The sequence below is a fragment of the Podarcis muralis genome, chromosome 13 (assembly GCF_964188315.1).
Source record: "Podarcis muralis chromosome 13, rPodMur119.hap1.1, whole genome shotgun sequence".
In the NCBI taxonomy this organism is placed as follows: domain Eukaryota; kingdom Metazoa; phylum Chordata; class Lepidosauria; order Squamata; family Lacertidae; genus Podarcis; species Podarcis muralis.
Window position 1 is genome coordinate 3,410,100 of NC_135667.1, and position 21,687 is coordinate 3,431,786.

General features: G+C 44.9%; 1 protein-coding gene across 1 annotated transcript; it reads right to left on the reverse strand.

Annotated features, from left to right (window-relative positions):
• Positions 1-1,593: 1,593 nt before the first annotated feature.
• LOC114582012 (asialoglycoprotein receptor 1-like) lies at positions 1,594-19,185 on the reverse strand. The gene is made up of 9 exons (XM_028702763.2): positions 19,038-19,185; positions 13,810-13,914; positions 11,621-11,746; positions 10,389-10,484; positions 7,820-7,891; positions 7,200-7,292; positions 5,527-5,669; positions 4,155-4,261; positions 1,594-2,180 (listed from the first exon to the last, which is right to left on the reverse strand). Exons 2-9 carry the CDS (start codon positions 13,880-13,882, stop codon positions 2,030-2,032), a joined length of 861 nt encoding a protein of 286 aa, XP_028558596.2. The 5' UTR covers positions 13,883-13,914; positions 19,038-19,185; the 3' UTR covers positions 1,594-2,029.
• Positions 19,186-21,687: the final 2,502 nt, after the last annotated feature.

Below are 21,687 nucleotides of genomic sequence, written 5' to 3' on the forward strand. Positions count from 1 at the left end.
ACAGAACCCTGTGGCACCCCACTAGTCACTCTTCTCCAGGATGAAGAAGGCTTTTCACCAAAGCCAGACTAAACGTCTTTCCTTCTGCAGTGTTAGATGGCAGGTTGAGAGGAGTTCCTTACCAGGACAGACTTTGCTCGTGTGCTCAAGACATCGATTCCATAAAACATATTTTGTTGCACTGGGCAAAATATGAGCAAGCCAGGGCTGAACTGATACTACCCTTGCTGGTATCTTTCCTGAGAAAATCAGAGGCTCACTATTTCAGGTTCCTATTGGAAGACCGGACAAATGCTAGAACATTAGCAGTGGCAAAGTTTTTAGCGGTGGTTGCAAGAACCAATGATGCCTATATTCTGAACAAAATGCTTGTTTGACCTGGAGGTAGGCTGTATGAATTGTGTATTGCTTTGTAACGATTTGTTGGGTCTCTGGACCGTAATAAAGATTGTTGTTGTTGTAATAAAGGTGACACCTAATTTCTCCTTGAATTATTATTGCCGAGAAGTTTCCCCAGCCAATTTGCAAGCACAGAGAGAAATGGGGCATCGCTCCCCCCCAAAAAAACACACCTGCCTTCCCTGTTCCAAGTTCCAGAAACCGTACGTTAATTGCTAAGAGCCACACGGTCAGATCTTTTGCCTGATGTATACAAGCTCAGTTGCCCAGGGAGCTAAAGGATAGTGTGCGTTCCCAGGGCGGGGAGGGAAAAGGACAGCAGCAGAATGTTCACAGACAGAGCAACTTCTGCAAGGGAAGTGAAAGGCCGGAAGGAGAGCCCAGGAAATGAGGAAAGTAATAAAGGAGAAAGAGATGTCGGGGGAATCTCACATACAGCCAAGGGGCAGAAGGGTTTGTGTTCAGGGCTGGATTAACCATTAAGCAAAATAACCCCGTGCTTAGAGCGTCAAGGGAAGGGGGTGCAGCACAGAAATTTTGCATTGCCAGATTTTTAATATTAATGGTCACAAACTGCTCAGCCAAGCTTTCATTTTCTCAGCTGAAGTCTATTAAAAATCCCAACCGAGCAACTGTGCAACAAGGCAGGCTGGATTCCTTACAGTGGTGCCTCGCAAGACGAAAATAATCCGTTCCGCGAGTCTCTTCGTCTAGCGGTTTTTTCGTCTTGCGAAGCAACCCTATTAGCAGCTTAGCGGATTACCGCTATTAGCGGCTTAGCAGCTATTAAAGGCTTAGCGGCTTAGCGGCTAAAAGGCTATTAGCGGTTTAGCGGTTTAGCGGCTATTAAAGGCTTAGCGGCTTAGAAAAGGGGGGGAAAGCGAAAAAAATCGCAAGACTTGCAAGACGTTTCTGTCTTGCGAAGCAAGCCCATAGGGAAAATCGTCTTGCGAAGCGCATCGAAAAACGGAAAACCCTTTCATCTAGCGGGTTTTTCGTCTTGCGAGGCATTCGTCTTGCGGGGCACCACTGTATCTCTACCAAGTATAGAAGCAGATGTGTTACGTAAGATTAGTTTTGAGGATCTGATCAGAGACTTTGTAATCGGAAAAAGGAGGATAATTTCCCCCCAAATGCAGATAAAGTCGAAGTATGCAAAAAGAAACATTATTTCCCACCCTACTGTAGACTTCGTTTCATTTCGAAAAATAAAATTTTATTTCACGGTTTATTCTTGTTTGCATTCTGAATTAGATATTTGTGGGGGCACCAAAATCCTTTAAGCGCTTAGGGGCCTTTAAAGGTATCAATCTGGCACTGGCTGTGTTGTTAATGGTTGGAGCCAGAGTCACAACAGGGGAATCAAGGTTCTGGGTGCCCATTGCCGGTGTAGAAAATTAAAATTTGGGTTAAAAAAATATGAAATAAAGCAGTCAGGTATGGAGGGCTTTGTATGCCTGGCTGTTTTAGGACACAGTAGTCAAGTGGGGTTGTTTGAGAAGAAACTGAAGAACCTCCCCAGGGGTGAAGGCAGCAAAACTGCTCCCATTGCCCCAGGATCCCAGATCCTTCAGCAACTGTTGAGAACTCAGTTTCTTGGAGCCAGGGGTCAAAGGGCCGGCTGCCCCCCTTAATCCACTGCCTCCATCTCGCAGACCCAGCCGTAGTTGCGAGAGCAGTGGTCGTCGTTCCAGCTGCCGTCGTGATGGAGGTGGGCACAGTCCTCTCCTCCCCCAAGTCCGTGGCCATACCAGTTATCTGGTTGCCCCGGGGCCCAGTCCCTGGAAGGGAAAAAAGAGAAACCGCGGGTTATGACTCTCAAACACCTCCAGGTTCAAGCCCGGAAAGGAAGGGTGAAAAATGCACTTAGGTTATGTTCTTATATGCAACAACAGCGGCAAGAGTATTGTTAGCCCAGAAATGGAAGCAAGAAGAAATTCCGAGGAAAGAAGAATGGCAGACGAAATTAATGGACTGTGCAGAATTGGACAAAATGACAGGGAGGATTCGAAACCTGCGGGACCAGAGATTCACAGAAGATTGGAAGAAGTATATGAATTATTTGAAGAGCAACTGTAATCAACAAATTACGCTAGTAGGACTACAAGAAGTTTTGTGAGGAGAAATATACGAGGTGTTACAAAGTAGAAAAAGATAGCGATATTGGTTATGAGTTTGAAATGTAATAAGGAAGATAAGGAATGCATACCAAGAGATTAGATTGGAAAATTTTCAGACAGGACTGGTGGAAGCCCCAAAAAATTGAATAAGATGTAAAAGTATGTTTAATTACTGCTGAAAATGATATGTTAAAAAACTAATAAAAATTTATATAAAAAGAAAAAAAAGAAAAATGCACTTAGATTCTTAGCGAATGGGCACAGAGGTTGAATTCTAGGTCAAGAGGGACAGGTGTTAGGGTTAGTTTCTTACAACAAGGCTAAAGCACATAGTTTGATGACCACCTCCCCATGCCCTTGTTATAAGAAAAACTGCTTCTTTTTCCCCTTATGGGGTATCCAAGAGCCCATATAGAGTCCTCATGTAGGTTCTCTATCAGTAGGAGGAAATAACAGAGGCCAACCAGAGAATATTGAGAAGCAAAGCAGCTAGCAAGCCTGATCTTTATTAAAATGTTGCAACAGGGTCCCCCACTCACCCCACGCAGGGAGGGTGGAGAGGAACCCAGAACAAGCTCTTATATAGACTTTTGAAACTGCCTCCCCTGTAGCTCAAGACCGCCCCCCAAAACATCATACATAGACCACAGAAGGAGGTGGTCCCCAGCAATAAATCTTCCGTTAATTACCTCTTGCGTACTGCTTTCTCAAGCTGGCAGCTGGCCAGCTCCTGACAACTATGGTGGCATGGCTTCCCCCAAAGGATTCTGGGAGCTGTGGCTGGATAAGGGGGCTGAGAGAGTTGCCAGCAGACCCATTCCTCACCCAATTCCCCTCATAGAGCTACAGCCAATTCGTCTTCCCAGGGAATTCTGGGAATTGTGGTTCTTTGAGGGGAACAGGCATCTTCTCAGAAGTCTCAGTGCTCTGAACAAGCTCCCAGAATCCTTTGGGGGAAGCCATGACCATTGAAAGTGGCATCATAGCGGAAGCTTTTTTGCAGGGCTTGACGGGAGAGGAAACTGCAAAGGTAGATCAGAGACTATTTATGTACGCAACAACTGCGGAGAGAACTCGATTAGCCCCAAAGTGGAAGTTACGGGAATTCTCAGCGATGGAGGAGTGGCAGACGGAAATGATGGATTATGCAGAATTGGCAAAGCTGACCTGCAAGGTTCAAAACCAGGACAATTGAAAATTCCAAAGAGACTGGAGTAAATCCATTGACTGCATAAATAATAACTGTAGAAGTGTGAAGACACTAGCAGGATTGAAATAAACCCTATGGTGTGGACTTTATAATATAAGATTCAACTGTGAGATATAGATTTGAAAAAGGAAATCTTGTTGGTGAGATGGAGGGAAGTCATAAGCTCAGCAGGGAATGAGAGTTGTTTGAAATTACTGTTTAAAGTGAAAATTTAATAAAAATTATATTTTTAAAAAAGGAAGTGGCATCATGGGGGGGGGGGAAATAGGTGTCTTTCCTCACAACTCTAAGCACCCTTAACAAGCCACAGCTCCCAGAATCCTCTGGGGGAAGCCAGACTCTTTAAAGTTGTATCACAGGCCTTTGAATGTATGGTGTGAATACATTGCATTATGGGTTGGCCGCACGGCCGTCCGCAAACTTACGATTGGCGAACGGTGTAGGGCGTTCCGTCCACCCACTTCCAGCTCCCGGTAGCGTCACTCAAGCCGATCCACATAAACTGGGGGCGCACACGGACGGCCACAAATCGCTGGCGTGAGGAAAAAAAGCACAAAAAGTAGAAAATACAAAGAGAGGACAGCGCTAGGATTGGTCAGCTCTGTTTCTCATTTTTTAAATCTTAAATCCAGTTCTCGACATTTGCACATCAGTTTGCAATTAAAAACAACAGCAGCAACTATGAAATTCCGTCAGGATTTTAGGGCAAATTTGACCTGCTAGACTGGTTATATTTGTATGCCATTGTGACTAACTGACACATTTTTGCAACAACAACAAAAATCCCTAATATTATGGCGATGATAACCTACCTTTTAATATGCATTCTTATGCACACCTTACCCTAGTGTATGTATTTTTGCAGATCACACTTGCACTGAAAATTGCAGGATTTGTCAGCAAAAAAATTGCAAAATTCACCAGCATATTATATTTCACCTAATTTTTTTTGTACATTTGCACCAGATGCCCGTTTTTGCAAAGCAATGTTCTGCAATAGAATGCATTCTTTGATATGTTATTATCACCAATACAGTCAAACCTTGGTTCTCGAATGGCTTCGTTTTTTAACATTTTGGCTCCCAAACGCCAAAAACCCGGAGGTAAATTATCTGGTTTTCGAACGTTTTTCGGATGCTGCAAGTCCGACGCGGCTTCTGTTTGAGTGCAAGAAGCTCCTGCAACCAATCGGAAGCCATGCCTCAATTGTCGATCGTTTCAGATTATGTTTGACAACCGGGGTTTGACTGTACACGCAACTATGACCACGGGGTTCCCTTCCAACTTTACCATTCTATGATTTTAAGAGGGCCTCCTCTGTTGATCTTAACACCTAGGTGAGTCTGCAAGGATGGAGGCGACATTTTACCCCTGCCTACCACCAAACCCGAGATGCGGGTGGCGCTGTCGGTTAAACCAGAGAGCCTAGGACTTGCCGATCAGAAGGTCGGCGGTTCGAATCCCCGCAATGACGGGGTGAGCTCCCGTTGCTCGGTCCCTGCTCCTGCCAACCTAGCAGTTCGAAAGCACGTCAAAGTGCAAGTAGATAAATAGGCACCACTCCAGCGGGAAGGTAAACAGCGTTTCCGTGCGCTGCTCTGGTTCTCCAGAAGCAGCTTAGTCCTGCTGGCCACATGACCCAGAAGCTGTACGCCGGCTCCCTCGGCCAGTAAAGCGAGATGAGCACTGCAACCCCAGAGTCGGCCACGACTGGACCTAATGGTCAGGGGTCCCTTTACCTTTTAGCACCAAACCCACAGCGCAGGGGGCAGACCTGTAAGATCCCCAGGCCCCTACCTGTTCCTCATAGGAGTTGATGATCACCAGGTGAGCGTCTCGGGCCTCGCAGTCAGCCTTGGCTTCCTCCCAGGGCCTCCCGAGTCGGGACTCCCAGTAACAGCTTTTCCGAAAAATGTCCCATCCTTTGGGGCAGCAGGCCTCTGGGGGGCCAGGAGACAGAAAGGAAAGAGGGATATTCAGCGTTAGTCAGACTCCGAGCAGTACCAATGAAACAACCGAGGTCCGCCGATTTCAGTGGGACTTCTCTGACTAATGTTGGATCGAACCAGGGTTGTGTAGCGGTTAGGGTTAGGGGGTTCGTGGTTAGGGTTTCGTATATACATGTTCAGCCTACTCAGTTGTTTAGAAAATTCATGCGAGCTTTCATCTGTTTTTGGCCAATTGTTATTTTCAACTTTTAGAATGTTGCAATCCCTTTTCAAGAGCCTCGAATTGCTGTTGTTAATTCTTCTTAGTCACAATATTACTCTTTCGTCTTTTTTGTAAACCGCTTTGTGTGTGGTTTTTACAGACAAGGGATGCCTTAATCTTAGAAGAAGAAGAAGAAGAGTTTGGATTTGATATCCCGCCTTTCACTCCCTTTAAGGAGTCTCAAAGCGGCTAACATTCTCCTTTCCCTTCCTCCCCCACAACAAACACTCTGTGAGGTGAGTGGGGCTGAGAGACTTCAGAGAAGTGTGACTGGCCCAAGGTCACTCAGCAGCTGCATGTGGAGGAGCGGAGACGCGAACCCAGTTCCCCAGATAACGAGACTACCGCTCTTAACCACTACACCACACTGGCTCTCTTATGAATCGATGTATAAATCTTATGACTCAATCATTCCATCATCCCTGACCTCTGGTCCTGTTAGCTAGGGATGATGGGAGTTGTAGTCCCAAAACAGCTGGAGGGCCAAGTCTGGCCATCACTGGCCTCAAGCCTGCCTTCAGGGATCACACTGTGCTCTGCCTGATCGTGAGTAAACTTCCTTTTATTGCTTATGAATAAGGCTGCGGTGTCTTTATTCTTTTAGGAGGGATTCAAGGGGAAATATTAGAACGCATTTCAACCTGGACAAGCCAGATTGAACTGTGTATTGTCTTAAGAAACCCATATGAGTTTGCAACAAGTTTTCTGCTGTGTAAAGGGAAATGAACTCTGCTAAGGAAATGGTGCTTTTGAATTCTGGTGCTGGAGGAGACTCTGGAGAGTCCCATGGACTGCAAGAAGATCCAACCTCTCCATTCTGAAGGAAACCAGCCCTGAGTGCTCACTGGAAGGACAGATCCTGAAGCTGAGGCTCCAAGACTTTGGCCACCTCATGAGAAGAGGAAGACTCCCTGGAAAAGACCCTGATGCTGGGAAAGATGGAGGGCACAAGGAGAAGGGGATGACAGAGGACGAGATGGTGGGACAGTGTTCTTGAAGCTGCAAACATGAGTCTGACCAAGCTGCGGGAGGCAGTGGAAGACAGGAGGGCCTGGCGTGCTCTGGTCCAGGGGGTCACGAAGAGCCGGACACGACTAAATGACTCAACAACAAACAAGTAAAGGAACTTGCTAGTGCAAGTTAGGAATGATATGAATAAACAATACTGTATATCCTCTTCTGGGACCCTGAACATTCCCACAGTGCCTTGAACACTCAAGCACTCTGCTTTCCAGACCCCGACTCCCCGCACTCCTGACCTGTCCGGTTGTTTTTGAAGTTCTGCAAGTCGCAATTCATGCCTCTAAAACTCCTCTGCAAGGTTGTCATCTGGGACAGGAGTCGTGTCTTGGCTGGCAAAGGCGAGAAGAGAGGGAGGGGAGAGAAAAGGGGGAAGAGTTGAATAAAGAAGGAGTTGTGTGGAATAAAAGGAGACTCGCACAAGCACCTCCAAATAATAATAATAATAATAATAATAATAATAATAATAATAATAATAATAATTTATTTATACCCCCCAGCAACTCTGGGCGGCTTCCAACAAAAGACTAAAATACAATAACCTATTAAACATTAAAAGCTTCCCTAAAGAGGGCTGCCTTCAGATGTCTTCTAAAAGTCTGGTAGTTGTTGTTCTCTTTGACATCTGGTGGGAGGGCGTTCCACAGGGCGGGTGCCACCACCGAGAAGGCCCTCTGCCTGTAACTTGGCTTCTCACAGTGAGGGAACCGCCAGAAGGCCCTTGGAGCTGGACCTCCATGTCCGGGGAGATGAAACACCCCCCCCTCCAATTTGTGACCGCTTGAAAAAAGCAATTGCACCAGTTCTCAGTGGACTTTTTTTTAAAAAAATTGCATCCTGTTTTCCCTCCCCAACTTACCCGCTTCTGCTTCCTCCGTCAGCTTTTTCACCTTTGCCTCCAGCTGCGTGATCTTCGCGGCCGTGTCCGTCCCTGCAAGGCACAAAGTGTTAGGATACTGCCAGGGAGACAAATGCCATCATGCCCCCACGACGTCTCCGGATGATCCATCGACCTCCCGTAGAAACGCAGTATCAGTCAATTAGCGACACGAGCCTCAGAAACAACTGTCCACATTCCAAGGACTTGTGCACGCCCTTTGCAGAGTTCGCACAACGGAAGATGCACTCAGGAGAGCATTATTTACAACTTGATTCAGCGTTCGTCAGAACAAAGAAAAACATGACTGCCTGCCTGCGTGTCCCGGCAGAGAGAGAGAAAAACAACAGCTATATACAAAAGAGGTCGGGTCGGGTAGCAACATGGTCCGAGCTGGAGTCTTCTCTTGCGGCCCCCCACCCCGCCAAACCTTCGCTGTCGCCTTCCTTAGCGCTTGGGGACTGATCGTGGCGCATTCAGCATCACTCTCTTTTTAAAAAATCATTTTTATTAAATTTTCCACTTTAACAATCCGATCAAATCACATTAAATATTCCACACCATACATATACAGTGGTACCTCGGGTTACATACGCTTCAGGTTACATATGCTTCAGGTTACAGACTCCGCTAACCCAGAAATACTACCTCGGATTAAGAACTTTGCTTCAGGATGAGAACAGAAATCGCGCAGCGGCAGCGGGAGGCCCCATTAGCTAAAGTGGTGCTTCAGGTTAAGAACAGTTTCAGGTTAAGAATGGACCTCCGGAACGAATTAAGTACTTAACCCGAGGTACCAGTGTACATATCAAATAATCTGAATATTCTGCCAAATTATAATTTTTAAAATAGGACTTCCCATGCTTCAATTTCAGAGGGTTCTGATCACCTCATACTTCTACTGCTTTTCATAGTCACTTCCGATGGGTCCTCTAATTCTTTCTGCTGTTAACCTTCCTTCCTTCACGGCCTCTGAGTTGTTCCCACAAGCGAGTTAAAGCAAGCAATGATGTGTTTCTGTGTGGATTTTGTGTCTATGATTCCCCTCTGTAAGTTCACAGCATCTCCCGCGTTCAGCATCATTCTCCGGCAATGCTGCCCTCGCCCTGAACGGGGAGCAATGAAAGGAGCGAAAAGGAGTGGGAAGCTTCTAATTAACATGGCAGGGGACCTTTGCCGAATGGAGCTTCAGCGGGAGAAAAACATTACAGGAGGACTTGGGCTGTGGTCTAATACTGCAAGAGCCATCTAATGCTGAATTGGAGACCCTTGCTCCACCTAGCTTAGTGCTGCTGACACAGACTGGCAGCAGCGATTCTCCAATACAGAAATCACAGCTCAGAGAAGCTGCGGTTGTTCCCTGAAGTTTTTAATAAACACTTAAAAAAAAAAACACTCATTTTTTTTAAAACCACGTCACCCAAATCACCAGGGATGCTATTCCCGGTTGCTGCTAACAGTTTTTTATTGATTCACCTAATCAACGACAGTGGTTCCTTGGTTCTCAAACGCCTTGGTACTCGAACAACTTGGAACCCAAACGCTGCAAACCCGGAAGTAAGTGTTCCAGTTTGCAAACTTTTTTTGGAAGCCGAACGTGCTCCGTTTTGAGTGTCACGCTTCCATTTTGAGTGATACGTTGAGGTCTGTCTCTTCTTGCTATTTATTTTGTGTTTGTGTTTTTGCAGCTCTTTTTTCTTTTGTGACTGTGTGGAACCCAGTTCAGCTACTACAGTGGTACCTCAGGTTAAGTACTTAATTTGTTCTGGAGGTCTGTTTTTAACCTGAAACTGTTCTTAACCTGAAGCACCACTTTAGCTAATGGGGCCTCCTGCTGCCACCGCGCTGCCAGAGCACAATTTCTGTTCTCATCCTGAAGCAAAGTTCTTAACCCGAAGCACTATTTCTGGCTTAGCGGAGTGTGCAGCCTGAAGTGTATGTAACCTGAAGCGTATGTAACCCGAGGTACCACTGTAATTGATTGATTGATTGTGTGAGTGCGGTACATTGTTTATTGCTTTCATTTTATGGATCAACAGTCTCGTTAGATAGTAAAATTCATGTTAAATTGCTGTTTTAGGGGCTGTTTTTAAAAGTCTGGAACGGATTAATCCGTTTTGCATTACTTTCTATGGGAAAGCACACCTTCATTTTGGAACAGAATGGATTAAGTTCGTAAACCGAGGTACCACTAGTGATTTTAACTGTTTACAGTGGTCTTTAACAGGCTCCCTCAACCTCGGCCCTCCAGATGTTTTTTGGACTACAACTCCCATGATCCCTAGCTAGCAGGACCAGTGGTCAGGGATGATGGGAATTGTAGTCTCAAAACATCTGTAGGGCCAAGGTTGAGGCAGCCTGATTTTTAAGATAAGTTATAAATTATCCCCATTCCTTATTAAAATTTTGGTCTTCCTGATTTCTGACTCTTCTGGCCATTTTAGCCATTTCAGCATATTATAGCCCATCCACTTCACCTGCCATTCTTCTCCGGACGTCCCTATTTCCATCGGAGAAATGTTGGAGGGTACGCAATGCGTCCTTTACTTACCCTTCTGCTGGAGGGAGACGATTCCGTCACCAATACTTTGATTCAGGCTTGTGAGAGTATCGCGCATTCCCGATAGCTGAGAGCTGCGTTGACTGCCTGCGGTGCGGGTAAGAATGCAATAACGTAGTAAGAGGTTTGCTGGACCCAGCCAATGGCCCGTCCAGTCCAGCACCCTGTTCTCACTGTGGTCCAGCAGGTGCGGCTTAGAAGAAGCCCACAAGCTGGACATCAGCTCAGCAACACTCTGCCAACCGGCGAATTCCGGTGTTATAAGAAAAACTGCCCCTTTGTCCTTTATGGGGTCTCCAAAAGCCCGTATAGAGTCCTTATGTAGGTTCTCTATCGGTAGGAGGAAATAACAGAGGCCGACCAGAGAATATTGAGAAGCAAAGCGGCTAGTAAGCCTGATCTTTATTGAACTTTTGCAACAGGGTCCCCACTCCCCACATGCAGGAAGTAGGAGAGGAACCCAGAACATTCCACAGGGCAGGCGCCACCACCAAGAAGGCCCTCTGCCTGGTTCCCTGAAATCTCACTTCTCGCTGGGAGGGAACTGCCAGGAGGCTCTTGGAGCTGGACCTCAGTGTCTGGCTGAACGATGGGGGTGGAGACACTCCTTCAGGTCTACTGGGCCTTTGAGGCCGTTTACGGCTTTCAAGGTCAGCACCAACACTTTGAATTGTGCTCGGAAACATCCTGGGAGCCAATGTAGGTCTTTCAGGACCGGTGTTATGTGGTCTCGGCGGCCGCTCCCAGTCCCCAGTCCAGCTACCACATTCTGGATTAGTTGTAGTTTCCGGGTCACCTTCAAAGGTAGCCCCATGTAGAGCGCATTGCAGTAGTCAAAGCGGGAGATAACCAGAGCATGCGCCATTCTGGCAAGGCAGTCCATGGGCAGGGAGGGTCACCTTCAAAGGTACCCCCACTTCAAAGGGCAGTCACAACATGTGGGGGAAGAAGAGAGGGAGGTGTAGGTGGGGCGCCCCACAGCTGCCACCTCCCACGTTCTCCCTTCCTGTGTCTGCATAGGACTCCAGCTGTGCACTCAGACCCTTCATTGCGCTCCTCTTTCTCTGCCTGAGGCCTTTTCATTGAACACTCATCCCTTCCTTGGACATCCGCCTACCCCCTTGATCTTCAATATTCTCCCACTGCACCCCGCCCTTTTCTCATTCTCATTATTTTCTTAATGTCATTCCCCCACGTCATCCCTCAATCCTTGAAGCACTCACCTTTGGAGCCAAAGACAATGATTGCGATGGTGAGGATGGTGCTCACTCCCAGCAGGATCAGGACCAGGCGACGGCTGGGGCAGATCCGTTGCCTCCATGATAGGCCCGGGGAGCGTTTCTGGGAAGCTGAGGAGAAGGGACATCGGTCAGGAATACACCCTCAACTCCAGCATGCGTTTTAGATCTTCTCAAGTAATTTATCTGTCAGCGTTGCTTGACACTTCTGACACCACTTGGCTGCAACGCTGTGATGTTTATGAGCATTCCAAGCAACCAGGCAGCAAAAACAGTCGGGATGTTTGCAGGCCAGCTTCTCTGAGGGAAGGGGAAATTGTCACCCAGGGGGAAAGTGGTTTCACACAGGCCCTAAAGGAAAGGCGGAGTTTTGTAGGGGAGGCCGGGGAGTGAGCAGAGTTCATAGATGGAGGAGAAGCTTAGAAAGAGGGTGACTGAAGGAAGGTTGGAAAGCAGGCCACAGTTTGAGAGGAAGAGGAGGTGGAGAAGGGACAGGGATTGAAGGCAGAAGGATTATGAGACAGGGGAAAGTGTGGGCTGAATTTGCCATACAGTGGTACCTTGAGTTAAGTACTTAATTCATTCCGGAGGTCCGTTCTTAACCTGAAATTGTTCTTAACCTGAAGCACCACTTTAGCTAATGGGGCCTCCTGCTGCTGCCGCGCCACCGCCATGCAATTTCTGTTCTCATCCTGAAGCAAAGTTCTTAACCCAAGGTAGTATTTCTGGGTTAGCGGAGTCTGTAACCTGAAGCGTATGTAACCTGAAGCGTATGTAACCTGAAGCATATGTAACCTGAGGTGCCACTGTACTGATTTGTTGATTTACAAATTCCTACTACAGTATGGTCCGAAGTAGCCCATAATTACATGGCCACAGAGCTATTCCTGTAGGCTCTTTAGGAATGCGGAGACATGACTTTGCCACAATAAGCTGGAAGTTGACTTAAAACATGTCACACATTTTATCCAGCAGCGTTTTTCCACAGCTCTTTGAAATGTTTCCTCCCCAGTAATTACAAGGTCCCCTGTAATCTTAATTATTGGCTTTCTCCTTACAGCTTCTGCCTCTTTTACTGCTGACTAATCACATGACACGTCATGACTAATTTCCCAGCGTCACTGAACAGGAAGCACTAAAAGGCAGAGCAGGTGCAGAGGGAGCGGAGGGAGGGAGGGAGGGAGGGAGGGAGGGAGGGAGGAAGGAAGGAAGGAAGATTTTAACTGAAGGCACAGTAGCCCCAAGGAACCCCAATCCCAATTCCAGAGAAAACGTCTAGTTTTATGGAGTTACAATAGGAGTTAGATCTGACCGTATGGTGTGCTTATTTCTTGGAAGAATCAATCCCAAATTAGTCTTTGCTCTTTTGGAAAAGTGGACACTAGTCAACATAGCATTGCTAACTGTCACGATCCTGGTCCATCTCGCGAGGACCCCATGAATACAGTGGTACCTCGGGTTACAGACGCTTCAGGTTACAGACTCCGCTAACCCAGAAATAGTACCTCGGGTTAAAACTTTGCTTCAGGATGAGAACAGAAATTGCTCAGCGACGGCGCGGTGGCAGCAGGAGGCCCCATTCGCTAAAGTGGTGCTTCAGGTTAAGAACAGTTTCAGGTTAAGAACAGACCTCCGGAACGAATTGAATTCTTAACCCGAGATACCACTGTATTGTCTTGCAGCAGGTTGAACAAGGTATAAAAAAACAGGTAAAGGACCCCTGGACGGTTAAGTCCAGTCAAAGGCGACTATGGGGTTGCGGCACTCATCTCGCATTCAGGCCGAGGAAACTGGCGTTTGTCCTCAGACAGTTTCCCGGATCACTTGGCCAGCAGGACTAAACCGCTTCTGGTGCAACGGGACACTGTGACAGAAACCAGAGTGCACAGAAACGCCGTTTACCTTCCCGCTGGAGCGGTACCTATTTATCTACTTGCACTGGTGTGCTTTCAAACTGCTAGGTTGGCAGGAGCAGGGACAGAGCAACGGGAGCTCACCCCGTCATTGTGGGGATTCAAACCGCCGACCTTCCGATCAGCAAGCCCAAGAGACCTGGGTCCCTTCCAACTCTACAATTTTTCGCAAGCATGCCAGGAGAAGACTTCTTACGAGCCTTTACCTACATGGACCTAGTTCCCCACACGTCTTTTCAAAATCCCGTCTTGGCTACACACCTTTTCGGAGCTGTATTTCGTCGTCGTCATCCTCCACGTCCACAGCTGTGAGATCTCGGTAGTCCTGACTCATCGTGACTCTGGCTCCGGAATGAGACCAGGCGCCTGGAAAGACACGGAACACGGATGCCTGCATGTCAGAATCAGGCGAGGAGGCAGAACATGATGCTAAAGGATTGGTTAAGCTAGGCTTCTCAACCTGGTGACCTCCAGTTCAATTGTTTTGAATTACAACTCTCGTCAGACCTTGCATGGAGGAAAGGAGCTTTTAACTGAAGTTACAGTAGCCCCACAAAAGATAGATAGATAGATAGATAGATAGATAGATAGATAGATAGATGATAGATAGATAGATGATAGATGATTGATTGATAGATAGATATAGATAGATGATGATAGATAGATAGATATAGATAGATAGATGGATAGATAGATGATAGATAGATAGATAGATAGATAGATAGATAGATAGATAGATAGATAGATGATAGATAGCTAGATAGATAGCTAGATAGATATAGATAGATGATAGATAGAGATAGATAGATGATAGATAGATAGATAGATAGATAGATAGATAGATGATAGATAGATAGATGATAGATGATTGATTGATAGATAGATATAGATAGATGATGATAGATAGATAGATATAGATAGATAGATGGATAGATAGATGATAGATAGATAGATAGATAGATAGATAGATAGATAGATGATAGATAGCTAGATAGATAGCTAGATAGATATAGATAGATGATAGATAGAGATAGATAGATGATAGATAGATAGATAGATAGATAGATAGATAGATAGATAGATGATAGATAGATAGATGATAGATAGATAGATGATAGATGATAGATGATAGATGATAGATGATAGATAGATAGATAGATGATAGAAGATAGATAGAAGATAGAGAGATAGAGAGAGAGAGAGAGAGAGAGAGAGAGAGATGATAGATAGATGATAGATAGATAGATGATAGATTAGATAGATAGATAGATAGATAGATGATAGAGATAGATAGATAGATAGATAGATAGATAGATAGATAGATAGATGATAGATAGATAGATAGATAGATAGATAGATAGATAGATAGATAGATAGATAGATAGATGATAGATAGATGATAGATAGAGATAGATAGATAGATAGATAGATAGATAGATAGATGATAGATAGATAGATAGATAGATAGATAGATAGAGATAGATAGAGATAGATAGAGATAGATGATAGATAGATGGTAGATGGTAGAAGATAGATGATAGATAGATAGATGATAGATAGAAGATAGATAGATAGATAGATAGATAGATAGATAGATAGATAGATTCCAATCACACTTTCCCACTCCACACTGCACAAAACACTTAGACCAGGGCTCAGCAAACTTTTTCATCAGGGGGCCGGTCCGCTGTCCCTCAGACCTTGTGGGGGGCCGGGCTATATTTTGAAAAAAATTAAAAAGAACAAATTCCTATGCCCCACAAATAACCCAGAGATGCATTTTAAATAAAAGGACACATTCTACTCATGTAAAAACACGCTGATTCCCGGAGCGTCCACAGGCCGGATTTAGAAGGCGATTGGGCCGGATCCAGCCCCTGGGCCTTAGTTTGCCTACCCATGACTTAGAGGTACCAGGCTGACAAAGCCTGAATTAAACAGACATTAATGTCTGACACTGTATTGTTTTTAATAATTGGTTGGAAGCCGCCCAGAGTGGCTGGGGAAACCCAGCCAGATGGGCGGGGTATAAATAAATTATTATTATTATTATTATTATTATTATTATTATTATTATTATTATGGATCTTTCCAATGAGACACAGGAGACAAAGGGGAGAGGAAATCCAAAGAAATTATTGGTTTGCACAAACCTCGCTTCTAAAGTTCTGAGGTCTACATAGATGCAAGCCCACTGCCGGATTTACGTATAAGCCAAACAAGCTATAGCTTAGGGGCCCCCAAAAAATTAAAGGGGAAAAAACCGGATGTACATTTCCAAAATATAAGATAAAAAAACAAATGAAATATAAACCTACCTAGAGCAACAGTGTTTTGTGTTGAGTAGGCTCCTATGATGTCAGTCACGGGCCCCGCCTGCTCCCTAAAATATCCCTGGTTTGCTCCTTTCTATATATAGGGTGCCTACATTCTGCATGGACTGGTTGCAGGGCAACATGCGCAAATGGCTTGAGATACCTATGAGATCTATAAATTACCATATATTCAACACAAAAAGCAGCGACAATTTGTTGTTGACAAAGGACAGCTGGACATAGAAAGGGCCCCGTTACCTTCTGTAGCTTAGAGCCTCATCAAACCTAAATCCAGCCCTGTACAAGCCTACATGCGAAAAGGGAGAATTGTAGCCTCAGATTTATGTCTACACAGATAACAAATCTACATAAGGGAGTTGACCTTGGCAAGCTGGCACAGCCGGACTCACGGCCAGATGCCCATAAGTTGACTACTTCAGAAATTCACTTGCCCCCCAAAATGCCATTCTCCTCTGGTGTCTTCAGCTACTGGGCTGTGTGTCTTTTGTGAACAACAGCGAACTATTACGAACCAAGGATTTTAACAGAACTCCAATGTCTCATTCAGTGGGGGCTTTTACAGACCCCAGACCCCCAGTGCCTCAGTTGGATTCCCTGTAAGGGAGATCTCTAACACAAGACACAAGAGGGTAGGACTCCCGGAACGAGTGGATCCGAGTCCTGAGAAAGGTAAAAGGTAAAGGGACCCCTGACCATTAGGTCCAGTCGTGGCCGACTCTGGGGTTGCGGCGCTCATCTCGCTTTACTGGCCGAGGGAGCCGGCGTACAGCTTCCGGGTCATGTGGCCAGCATGACTAAGCCGCTTCTTGCCAACCATAGCAGTGGACGGAAACGCCATTTACCTTCCCGCCGGAGCGGTACCTATTTATCTACTTGCACTTTGACGTGCTTTCGAACTGCTAGGTGGGCAGGAGCAGGGACTGAGCAATGGGAGCTCACCCCGTCATTGCAGGGATTCGAACCGCCGACCTATATATAGAAAGGAGCAAACCCGTGATATTTCAGGGAGCAGGCGGGGCCCATGTATTACATCACAGGAGCCCACACAACACAAACCACTATCTTTTTGCTGGAGGAAGACACCCCGAGCTCTGCCGACATTAAAGGTAAAGGGACCCCTGAGCGTTAGGTCCAGTCGTGGCCGACTCTGGGGTTGCGGCGCTCATCTCGCTTTATTGGCCGAGGGAGCCGGCGTCCAGCTTCCGGGTCATGTGGCCAGCAGGACTAAGCCGCTTCTGGCCAACCTATTTATCTACTTGCACTTTGACGTGCTTTTGAACTGCTAGGTTGGCAGGAGCAGGGACCGAGCAACGGGAGCTCACCCCGTTGTGGGGATTCGAACCGCCGACCTTCTGATCGGCAAGTCCTAGGCTCTGTGGTTTAACCCACAGCGCCACCTGTGTCCCTAGACCCTGACAAAACTTCAGGGAGAGCTTTCTGACGGTAAGAGCCGTCCAGCAGCGGAATGGACTCCCTCCGGAGATGGGTTGAGCTGGATGACCCTCAGGGTCCCCATTCCGACCCCACAGCTTGCTCTCCGACCACGGAAGGCGGTGGTCAGCAGAGCCTCAGACGGTTGTCTGTCAGGGACTCTCCAGCTGCAATTCCTGCGTCGCGGGGGGCGGGGTTGGACTAGATGACCCTTGGGTCCCCCTTCCAACTTTACCATTCTAGGAGTCCACGACTTCAAAATGCAGCGAGAAGCCCGGTCTGCCGGGAGAAAATTTATAATGAATTGGAAAAAATGTTGAAATATACATTTATTAAGAAACCAGGGGCCTTTCTTCTTGGAATAACAGGTTTGGAATTGCCCAAGCAAGATGTCAGATTGTTTTTGTATGCCACAATTGCAGCTAGAGTTTTGTTAGCCAAGAATTGGAAAACACAAGAAGTCCCAACAGTGGAGGAATAGCAGATGAAGATGATGGACTTTTCGGAGCTAGCCGACCTGACCGGAAGAGTCTGCGACCAGAAGGAGGAGGAGTACCAGGAGGAATGGAGGAAATTCAAAGACTACGTATTTTTCGCTCTATAAGATGCACCAGACCATAAGACGCACCTAGTTTTTGGAGGAGGGAAACAAGAAGAAAAAAAATCTGAATCTCAGAAGCCAGAACAGCAAGAGGGATCGCTGCGCAGTGAAAGCAGCAATCCCTCTTGTGGTTCTGGCTTCTGGGATAGCTGCGCAGCCTGCATTCGCTCCATAAGACGCACACACATTTCCCCTTACTTTTTAGGAGGGAAAAAGTGAGTCTTATAGAGCAAAAAATACGGTAGCTAAATATGCTAAGATAATTTAAATAGAAATACTTGCAAACTCTAGATAGGCTTAGGATTTAAATATGTGATGTTATAGAATAACATGTTTAAATTTTAAATGAAGAGAAAGAAAGACGTTAATTGATTACCGGTAAGTAAATTTTATGAGAAATTTGTTTTGGAAAACCGTTATAATGATATATATTAAAACTCAGCCAGGGGGATTCGAGGTAGTAATATAACAATGTTATTAAGAGTGGAATAATTACCAATATAAAAAATTAGAAATCACTTGAAAGAAACAAATAGGCCTAGGATTAAACTAAGTTATAATTAAATAAATGGGATTTAGAATGTTAAGAAAAGTGAGTGAGATGGACTATAATTGGAAATTGTTTTGGCTTAATAATGATACTGGAAAGCTGTTACTTTTAACTACAAGGAAACTCAGAAGGGAGGGACTTGAGGAAGTCAACCCAGATGTTTAAAAGGTTGGATTTGTGAAGAATTAAGTTTGTTGTTATTGTTTATCTGTTTATTGTTCCTTTTTCCCCTGTTTTTGTCTATCGTTTTGCTTTGTGGCTTGTGTTATCATTGTGGAAAATCTAATAATTTTATTTTTTTTTAAGAGTGGAATAATTACAAGTTAGGATTTATGTTTGTTTGTAAATTCTGGAAAATCAATAAAAAAAATTGAAAAGAGAAGCCCGGTCCGGTGATCGAGGACCCGGACGCCTGCCCTGAAACCCTGTCCCTAAAATGGCAGCTTTGTCCCTCTCACCACGAGAATGCCGCCCAGCCAAATTCCAGTTCCTGGGTGGGTGATACCAGGCAGCCCTTCTCCCAGCAAGCTGCCCCAAACCCAAACTGGGATTAGGATTCCCCCAGTCCTACCTTTTTCCTGGTCTCCCGGGGGTGGGGGGAGGGTGTTCAGGGGCGCCTGACGTCTCCCAGTTTGGCCTGGCCCTGGCTGGTGATCTTTGCCCTGTCAACACGCCGCCTTCTGCAGGGAACGGTCAAATCTGAGAGCTTTCCAAAATCACAGAGCAGTGCCAGCAGCATCACGGGGGCACCCAGTTTCCGGGGTTTGCCCCCTCCCTCCCTGATAGCCAAGTTTACCCTCTTGGCTTCCTTTTAAAAGTGGAAGTTTAGCCAACAGAGGAGGACCAGGGAGAGAACAAAACGTACAGAGTTAAACCCATTTCCCTCCCACAAAGATACAAAAATGAGGAAATGTTTTATTATAGATTACACACACACACACACAAATACAGTGGTACCTCGGGTTACATACACTTCAGGTTACACACTCCGCTGACCCAGAAATAGTGCTTCAGGTTAAGAACTTTGCTTCAGGATAAAAACAGAAATCGTGCTCCGGCAGCGCGGCGGCAGCAGGAGGCCCCATTAGCTAAAGTGGTGCTTCAGGTTAAGAACAGTTTCAGGTTAAGAACGGACCTCTGGAACGAATTAAGTACTTAACCCGAGGTACCACTGTATTTGGAATAGGTTTTATTAAAGTTTTTTTGAAAAAAAACTTTGATAAAAAGATATTGGATTTTTTTTTATTCAGAATTAAAACAAGACATATTATCCAAAAACATATCATCCTTGTCGTCCCCCCCCCAATTTTCCTCCCTCCCCCCCAACCCCCCACCCCCCGACTTCCCTCAGTTCCAGTCTTTGGTTTCTCTAAGAATGCTGTTTTCTGCATGTTACAAAGTTGTATAGATCCTCCAACTACTTAGCTGATTATTATCAATAAAAAGTTTGTGCATGTTTATTCAAAACCTGCCAAGGAGTCCAGTTCGCTTTGTTGCATATTCAGAAACTTTGTAAAGGGTTCTCATTCATCTTTAAAGTCACAGTTATCCTTGTCCCATAGCTTATAAGTCAATTTTGCCAGTTTTGCATAGTCCGTCAATTTTTCTTGCCATGATTCTTTAGTTGGGGTTTCTTCAGTCTTCCATCCTTGTGCTATCAGAATTCTCGCGGCCGTTGTCGCATACATGAAGATGTTTTTCAGCTTTTTCGGCAGGTTTTTCCCTACAATCCCCAACAAAAATGCCTCGGGTTTTTAAACAAATGTTAAATGGAGCATTTTCTTCAATTCATTGTATATCATTTCCCAATTTTTTAAAATTACATTACAATCCCACCACATATGATAAAATGTCCCTTCCTTTTCCTTACACTTCCAACATCTATTTGAACTAGTTTTGTACATTTTCCCTAACTGCACTGGTGTTGTGTACCATCTATACATCATCTTCACGAAATTCTCCTTCAATAGGGAATCTGTAAATTTTAAATCAGTTTTCCATAATTTTCCTCAATCTTCCATCATAATGTTGTGACCTACATCTTGTGCCCATTTAATCATAACTGATTTTACCTCTTCATCTTTCCTCTCCCATTCTAATAATATGCTGTATGCAGCCTTCAATAATTTCACTTTCCCTTCAATCACTTCCATCTGAAACCTAGATCTTGTATAACTGAATTCTTTCTTGCTGTCTTCTTTATGTGTTTCATATAGTTGTCGATAATGCAACCAACTCTGAAAGTGGTCTTTATCGTAACAAGATATTGAATATTTGATGCTAACTTTTGCATCCCTCCTCCCGCTAAAAATACTAATCTAAATACAGATCTGTATGCGCAGACCATCTCCCAACTCAAACTAGTTCGTTAAGAAAAAAACCCCAAACTCGGTTCTATGGGTGACTCTGGGTCAGCTCCCTGCGGTAGTTTATTGTCGTACGTTGTTTTTAAATTGTACATTGCTTTTAAATTTATTGTTGTACATTGTTTTGATTGATTGTTTTCCTTCTGTGACTGTACCCCCAAGTGTGTTTGATAAGCTGGTCTCCGACCGTAATAAATTATCTATCTCATCTAAATAGAAACGCAAACTAAAAGAAAGAAAATAAAGGGGAAGGGGGAAAAAGAGAGAGAAGTTTCAAATCTTCGTTTATCTGCTATACACCGAAAATTGTTCAAAACGTCTATTCCAAGATAGCACCCGTTTTCTATAAACCAATGTTTTCTTCAGTTCTTAAACCCAGATATCATAATTTTTGTTTTATTTTTCTCTCAAAAGGTCTATAAGGAGTTTCCAATCTTTAGTAAATATTGACAATGGTTTTTCTCTGATTAAACACCTCAGCTAAGACCAATCATTTTAACAATAATTCCTCCATGGTAGGTAATGGTGAATCTTTCGATCTTTGCGCATATAAAAGCCCCGCCGCTGTGCTCATGTATTGAAATAATGTTCTATAGTCTTTTTCCAATTACATAGCCATTATTCCTAACAGGAAAAATCTTGGCTTCAACTGAATGCTAAGCTTTAAAATCATCTGCATCGGTGTAGGTGTTTGTATCCAATATCTCTTAGCTTTTTTACAAGTCTACCAAGCATGATAAAACATCTCTTCCTATTTTTCACACTTCCAGCAAACATTTGGAACATTCTAGATAATTTCGCCAGAGTTGGATACCATTGATACACTGTTTTATTTAAAAAGTTATTTAAGATCAG

Bases quoted from the DNA above. Each gene is read 5' to 3' on its own strand.
- LOC114582012 (XM_028702763.2), bottom strand. From the start codon at position 13,882: ATGAGTCAGGACTACCGAGATCTCACAGCTGTGGACGTGGAGGATGAC. The intron at 5,670-7,199 runs GTCAGGAGTGCG...CTGGCCCCCCAG, and splicing joins CTTCAAAAACAACCGGACAG to AGGCCTGCTGCCCCAAAGGA. The intron at 4,262-5,526 runs GTAGGGGCCTGG...TCCTCACGCCAG, and splicing joins TCAACTCCTATGAGGAACAG to CGATTTGTGGCCGTCCGTGT.